The 8368-nt window shown below is 40.5% G+C and overlaps 1 protein-coding gene across 1 annotated transcript in view; it reads left to right on the top strand.

Annotated features, from left to right (window-relative positions):
• The window catches only part of cdk6 (cyclin dependent kinase 6), a 51679-nt gene extending 47733 nt beyond the window's left edge, over positions 1-3946 (top strand). Inside the window, exons 6-8 of the mRNA XM_084080680.1 lie at positions 354-404; positions 1570-1705; positions 1961-3946. Coding sequence (XP_083936806.1) covers positions 354-404; positions 1570-1705; positions 1961-2113 — 340 coding nt within the window. The 3' untranslated portion in view covers positions 2114-3946. The remainder of the gene's footprint in view (positions 1-353; positions 405-1569; positions 1706-1960) is intronic.
• Positions 3947-8368: the final 4422 nt, after the last annotated feature.

The following is an 8368-nucleotide window of genomic DNA, read 5'->3' as shown; positions in this document are numbered from 1 at the left end:
AAGGGTCCATTTCTACACTGTCTTGAGTTAAATTAACATTCTACATTGCCCTTTTGTAATGTTACTGTACCACCCCATGGCATGCATGGTGAGCCTTCAGGCTCATGCCTTTCATTGTAAAGTGTGTCTGTGTACAATGGGAATGCTTTGAAATGATTTGCTTCGGGTTGGTTGGATTCACAGTCACAAAACAGGCCTTGTAAACCATTCTCTTCCTCATTCATTCGTTACACCCCTGGATTCAGAAAGCTGTGGCGTGAGATAGCATGGCATCCCATACATCATGAGCTTCACCCATGTGATTGTTAACAACACTATTGTAACACTATGATCTATTTTCATCCCCTCCCCAGACCGCTGTTTCGTGGAAACTCAGATGTTGATCAGCTGGGCAAGATCTTTGAGTGAGTACTTTATACTGCATTTCCTCTTAGAGCTTATGCCAAAGTGATTCTCAACCTTTTTCAGTTCAAGAACCTCCAGTATGATATGCATTAGACTACGGACCTCCATTTGATATACATTTTTATCTCTGGGACCCCAGTCTACACTTTAAAATCCTCAGCGATTATTTATTCTGAGTGCATAAATGGTAACCAACTGGACCCTTACAATCCATTTTGATCCTATGGGTCATTTAGCTGGGGATCCCCAGACCCCACATTGAGTAAATGCAAGGGGCTTTATGAATGAACTCCAGTTGCAGTGACAGTAATTAATAATACTAAGATTAGTAGATTTATATTTGTTTACCTACCTACCTGCCAGGGAGAATGCACTTCGATCAACATTTAAGTTTAAGTATCAATACAAGACAACAAAACATAAGTACAAAAAGACAAAACAGCTGCAGTATAATGTAAAGAAAAGAACAGTGAAAATGTAGGAGGTGTAATTATCTATGATTGCAAGTTTGGTTTGCTTTAAGCTTTAAGCTGATTCTAAAACGGATAGTCCCAATCCTTGGTTCTGATTCCCGTGATAAAATACTCATATACACTTATATCAGCTTGTATCAGTCACAGGTGCATTATTTGTTTCCACACCGATTCAGTGAAAACCCGGTGAGAAGCCCCAACTGCAGTGTGCAAATTGAACTGATAATGATATTTTTAAAAATTATGAATGATGATATCAAAGCAATAAGCCACACAAAGTCACGGTTTACCTCGTTTTTACAAATGGCTAAGAGGGTCGGGGCACGGCGCTTCGCATCGCGCCTCACTGCGCTTCTTACCCATTGCAAGTTTGACGGTAAACCGTGACCTCTAGTGGCGTATTGCTTAAATTTAAGAGCACTAACCCTCTTAATTCGGTAAGAAGACTGTTCCAGTAGTGGGAGGCTCTAACGGAGAACACTGGAACCAAATGGATTTGGTTGTATTTGTACACTCTCAGAGTTATAGGGCTCTCTGAAATTGAAAGGTTTGAGAACCACTGAACTAAAAAAAATTAGTATTAGCAGTATTGATCGTTGAGGAAGTCCAATGTACCCCGTTGGGGTAGATCAGACGGGGAAACCCACTGGTGATTGTGATGTCACTGATGACTTGACGACATCCCCCACAGTGTTGTTGGAGTACCTTCAGCAGAGGATTGGCCCCAGGAAGTAGCCCTGCCTCAGAGTGCCTTCAGCCCCAGGCCCCCTAAGCCAATAGAGGACTTGGTTCCAGACATGGATGAGCAGGCGAAGTCTCTCTTACTGGTACGTATCAGCGAAGCCATTTTATACTACACATTGCTGTGTATTTGAATGGTTAATGCTATGTTTCAAAACATATATGCACCATGTATTTTCAAATTGAATCCCTTTCCACAAAGCTTGTACAAAGGTTGTGTGACCATGTGTCTTTTTACGCACGCACGCATACCTATTCTTGGGTCTTCATTTCTCTGATTGAGCATTTCTTCTCATTAAAATGTCATTTGTAAATCAATGTAATTTTCCCCCCCTTCTCAGCAATTCCTGGCCTTCAACCCATCCAGGAGGATCTCGGCCTTCGCTGCGCTGAGCCACCCCTACTTCCACAGTGTGGACAGCCACAGCAGGAGCGTGTATGCCGCTCAACCCATCCCCAGCAGCAAGCCCGCTATGGAGGAGAGGGCTGCCTGACCATCTCCCCTCCTTGCAACCCACAGCACCCCAAGCAAAGACCTAGGAATGCACAGAGAGAGAGGGAAAGAGAGAGAGGGAGGAAGGGAGAGATAGACAGACAGAGAGAGAGGATAGGAGAATGGGGGATGAAATACAAAGACAGACACCCCCCTCTCCCCAAGAAAAATGCACAAAAGCTATCATCCTACATGAATGAACTGATGGATTGTAATTGCTGCTTTTAGGTCATTTTTTTCATGTTGGTGATCAATTAACTTTGTAAACATCAATGCAAGGACACCTGGATCTGGAAGTTGCCTGGTGGTGGTGCATGAAAGGACTCCGGAGGTCATGAAACAGAGGCCTTCTTGTGACCAGTGTTTAGCCCAGCAAGAGCCTCCTTGGTGGGGTGGAAGGGCCAGGCAGGAGCGTGGGTAGACAGCATGGCTCTCACCAGGATGTGTGGCCACTTATGTGTACCCGTACACGATGCGTGCATAGATAAACTGTCATGTACACACATTTAGTGCATGCACTAACATAAGCGCACGCATATACATACACACACATATTGATACTGCGACAGGCGCCACTGCCAGCCACACACTGCCATATCATGAGTTATCATTCCAGTACCCATATTGTGTTATTACTGCCACCTTAAGGCTGTCCTGAGTAATTGCAGACCAGTAGCAGGATTCTAATGGTTTTGCAGTCTAGTAGACATTAATGGAGTCGTGTTGTCTAACAGGAAAGACTAAAAGGCTGACCTGTAGAGACCTTGATGAAAGACAACACGACTCGTAGAATAACTTTTATTACTCTCTCGGTGCTCATCACTTTCTTATTATGTGGTCAGATATGTGTGTTTGACGTTACCAACTACAAATACTCTTTATCCCATGAAGCAACGCTTAGGCTTGAGGCATGGAGGAAAAAAACAAAACAAATCACCAGCACCATTCAAGAGCAAAGAAACATGTTGCTATTGATCTGTATTTCATTTGAAAGGTATTGACATGCCGTGTATGCTTATTTTCATTTAGGCGTTACTTAATTTTAATTTGAAAGATACTGGTGTGAATTCTTTTTTTGTTGTTTTTTACATGACTTATGCCAAGTCTTTGGACAATTACCGATTCTGTGTACCGGGGAGGTTTGGAAATCTAAGGAATGTACAAAGGATAGCCATTGGTACTGTACAGTATGTAGTACTAAGTACAAGCTGTAATGATAATTAGCTCAAAGTTTGACATGTCCATCAGTTCTTAAGTATGTCGTAGTGACGGATAGAGGTAGGGTAGTAATGGTCGGTGGGATGTCGTAGAAGAATGCCGAGTCTTTTGTGTAATGAAAATATTGAAGCAAGGCTGTTGGATCTTATTAGGCCTAAGCATCGAATTAGTCCTTCCTTTGGAGAAGTACTATTACTTTGGAGAAGTACTATTACTTTGAGAATGACTATGGTGTAGTGCTTTTTCTGTTATTTTGTTTCTTTTTCTTTTTTTTGCAGTGATGTCCAACCTATATTCACATATTATCTTTTTTTTCCCCAGAAAGACAAACAAGCTAACAGGAGTTGTATTTTTGTATGTAAAGTCTCACAGAACAGTAACAATACATAACACTGGTTTTCTACAGGTAGTGCTGCTAGCACACATACACACACTCACTTAACTCCGATACATTCTCAGGTTCTTGGTTCGGACGCCCGAAACCTTTCGGGCGTCCGTTTGCACATCCGGGTTACTAATTGACCGCATCATGACTTCAGGTCTCTCCAGGGATCATGCCATTGATCATAATGTACTGTCATATAAATCTACTTATATAAATGTTACTGAGAAATCATTACTGTCTGTCGATAACTGCCTGTACACACGATCTGTTATTGCCATGTAAGCAGGGGAAATGTTGGCCTCGAGAAAGGCCATGACCAAACCCTATAACGGAAACAAATGGTTATCATTGGGCAAACATACACGGAATACAAGGTCACTGAAGGGTTTAAACCATTTGTCGGGGTGTATGGTTAAAATTGCGTGAGTTTGGGGACCACAATAAACACATGCAACTTTTATCAGTTTGTTAATTTGCAATTTGAAGACGGCGTGTCAAACGCTTGTGTGTGTGTGTGTGTAAACTTGAGTGTCAAACGCAGCGCAAAGCAAGGCGTTTTGAGCTTGTAGATCTGCTACTTCTGCCGTTTAGTTTTTTTTATCCTGAAAAGTCGGTTTTTAACATGAGATTTCCACCAGACAGACAATATGAGATCTGTTGTTGTAGTACAAGTAACAGTAACTCTAGAATCCCTATTCTGGGTTGAGCATTTGGCAGAAATGGCTAATATCTGACTATTTTTGGCAAAGATATTTGGTGTATAGGGGGAAAAAAGGAGGGGTCCTAGTTGAGACCCCTGGGGGGCTCCGGTCAGTAAAGTAAAGTAAAGTGTTTAAGTGGTTAACTGTCAAGTTTTTCTATGGCTCTTAATTGACATGACTCGCTCTGGCACATGGTCAACGGCATGGATTGTGGCTCCTCTGGGGGGTGCTGTCGAGCAGCGCATGGAGTAGACGTAATTTCAGGAGCTCCTCCACGTCAATCTTTACATTCTATCAGTTCTTCTAAGCATGTGAATAGTTCGAGATTATTTGTGTGTTGTAGCATTGTTGCATAAATTGCCATGTACATAGACGGGGCCTATACCTTTTTATTGGGGAGGTTCTAGTCATAATTAGACGTTTCATCCCCTTGTTAAAGGTCACTAAACTCAATCCAACAATGATCAATCAATGTACAAATGCATTTTTTGTTATTTGTGTTTGTGTATCATATGTACAAGCCCATTTAGGAGCAATATTGGAAATTAGGCTGGTGGCTCTATTTGCATACTAGATTAAAGTTAAGGCAGAAGGTGATGAGCAGTTTAATGTGCTCTGTCGATGCAGGATTTAATAATCACAATTTCCCCCATGAAGTGATTGTATACTTCTCATAGTGTTATTTATTTATTACTATAGAGTAATCTAGACTAGAGTTCACATCTAGAGTTCAGGCCGCTGGCCCTCACAAATACGTCGCACTGCCGATCCGACCAATATGTATGAGTCATAGTGACAGGGCTTTGTCAGATTACCTGTTGTACCCGTCTGTCTTTGTTCCTTTTGTGCCCATATATGGAGATCCCTGATGGCACTAGCATATGCCCATACCCTGTATATTGGCATGCCCATATATGGGCATATTGGTTGGATCAGTGGTTCTGGCCAACTGCATGTTTAAACGACTCGGTGGCGGGCTCCACACTCCCTCGAGTCCCTGCTGATGGTTCTGAGCTTGAAGTCGTTAGGCCCCATATATGCACATGACCATATATGGGCATAGCAGTAGGATCTGTGGCTTTGGACAACCAGATCTCCATATGCCTTAGGGCATATCGGGTTTGTTTATGGTTATGTCTGGTCCACCGGCTGGCCCGCTGGCCCTCCCAATAGCCAATTTTAATTTAGGATATAGGCTATATAATTAATCATTCTCACTTTAACCCTGATGTCCCAACTTTGGGCATGTCACTATAGGTGAGAATAAAAATAAATACAAATTTTTACCGTTTCGAAAGTTGACCCAATAGCGGATCTACAAGCTCCCAACGTCTCGCACTGTGAGCTTGTAGATCGGCTATATGTTTGTATTCAATTTGTGGAATGTATAAATATTGCATGTATTATTTGTATTATCATTTTAAAGTTGTAATAATGGATACTCTCCAAATTATTTTATTTTTGTATTTTTCGATCTGGCTGTTGAACCTTGAACAAAATGATCTCCAACACCCTCCAACCACCCTCCTCAGTAACCTCGGTACAACTGTTAACTGCCAGAGATACTCATCGAGGCCCCTCCATTCCTCCACCCCCACCCCAGCATCATGGGCACGGTTGCGGTTGCACTGCCTGCAACCTCTCGATTTCTACAACTGACTGTTATCACAATTTACAATTTAGGCATTTAGCAGACGCTCTTAATCCAGAGCGAATTACAGTAAGCAGGGTCAACACGAGGTAATACATTAATGCATATAAGTAGTAATCTAGAATCATAGGTAAACCCTATCATCAGTCTAAACAGTAGGCTATAATATAAAAAATTAAATAGATCTGTACATTGAAACTATACACACTATAGGATGCCAGGTCTACAAATCAATCTGGCATCTATGTACATAACATCCTATCTAAATTACATTTTAGCCTTTGCATAAGCCTGCAAGGTCATCAGCTGGCAAGTGCTAGGCAAGTCAGACCCATTAAAAGAAAATTGGTCAAGTATCACAAATACAAGGCATTTGACATGGTTGTCGTGAGGCCTACACAGTAGCCTACATAATGGAAAATAATATTGGAGGAAAAAAAAGCTCTGTCTGCACCAGGCCTTCACACATTAATAATGTGTATTTATTTACTATATAAACAGTATCAAGAGGGGCAAGATTATTTTGATATTAGTTGTCCTTTCCTGTTGAGGATAAGACCAGTGTTAAGGACAGGACATTATTTTTGTTTTTCTACTGGTTTACTTTAATAGTTTACTTAAATCTTTCCAATTTGATCTACAGTTACGGGTGGTGTATATTATATACCTACGTATATAATTTTATTTTGTTAAAATAAGTGTTAAATAGCTCTATTTTCTGATAATCTTGTATAAGTGTTTGTTCAGTAACAGGGGTCTCTCCGTCTCTCCAGCTCTTTAGTGAACAGAAAATACATTTTCAGTACCAACTGTTTCCAACCAGGAGAGTGAGCTTATATTTCTTTATTGAACAGTTTTTATTGTCAAATGTGCATATACATGACCTTAATACGTATTTGTACATATCTGTCAGAAGCATAAAACACAAAAAAAAGCTTGAGAGCTTATTTGCATTGTGGTCCAGAGTGCACATGTGTGAGTAAACTGAGTGAAAAATATAACCCATAACAGTAAAATATCAAAACACAACAGGGTACTGTAAAAGGAACCTGTTACAACTCAACTAAGTCCAGCTGCTATTCAGCCAGCTATATCACTTGAGGCAGGTATAAACCCATTCCACATAGCTGCTGCAGAGCAGAGTATAACAATGTGTCCTTTCCCATACAGCTTTTGAATCTGCTACAAAGCCTGCGGAGCTCCCACTGGTAGAATAATTGTGTATAACTAGATATTTGGGTATTAGCTTGTTTACAATGCTGTGGAACAGGGGTCTTCAACTAGGGGTCTGGGACCCCTAGGGGGTCCTCAGAGTTACTACAGGGGGTCCTCCAAATCTTTGTGTCATAGAAACTTTATTTACATTAACTACTTGAACCATATAGCTATATTCTGAGGAGAAAATAGTAGATCTACAAGCTTGTAAATCGACTATTTTCGACAAGGAGGTTTGATGTACCAAGTACAGAGCCAAAGGTCAAGTTTGTATTGAGGGTTTAAGTGGCTAAATGTCTGAAAATACACAATAACGTGAATCCAACATACACTGAGATAGTGCTGTCAAACAAATCTATGAAGCTATCTATGAAATATATGAAAGTTGAATATTATGCAACACAATTTTATACAATATGTAGTGGGGGTCCCTGCTTCATCTCTCTCTCTCAGCTAAGGGGTCCTTGGCCTGAATAATGTCGAAGACCCCTGCTGTAGTAGAACATACGCATTTTAATATTTGATACTCTCTCTTCTCCATGAGCCACTTGAGACTAATAAAATGAGCAGGGGAGAAGTAGGTCTGTGGCTTCTTTTTAAGGATCTTTGGATTGCTAGTGTACCAGGATGTGCAGGTGTAATCAAAATGACAACATACAGGATACAGGATAAACAAGTGAATTTGAAGTGATGAAAAATTATATAATAAAAAAGAATATATGAGCAGACAAAATTGGATCTGGAACAATATAAAACTGAAGCTGATAAAAGACCTCTGTGGAGTTCTCTCTCCTGGTTGGATATAATTGTTATCTTAACCTCAAACATTTTCGGCCTTTTCGGTTTTATTAAAGATCTAGAGAGATGGTGAGACCCATCCGATATATTAATGAAATGGAATATAGAGTTAAATTAAAAATGTTATTTTTGTTCAAAAGGTAAAGCTCTATATTCCGACAAAGATCATTTATTAGCTTCAATTTTACATGGGCTAGTGTTCATTTCCAATTTTGTCTGCTCATTGATTTGTTTCATTAGCCTACTTCCAATTTCACTTGTTTATCCTGTATCCTGTATGAGTTCTCT

Source organism: Gymnoscopelus microlampas (genome assembly GCF_963454915.1).
Source record: "Gymnoscopelus microlampas genome assembly, chromosome: 15".
Taxonomy (NCBI): domain Eukaryota; kingdom Metazoa; phylum Chordata; class Actinopteri; order Myctophiformes; family Myctophidae; genus Gymnoscopelus; species Gymnoscopelus microlampas.
This window is presented reverse-complemented; position numbering and strand designations above follow the sequence as displayed.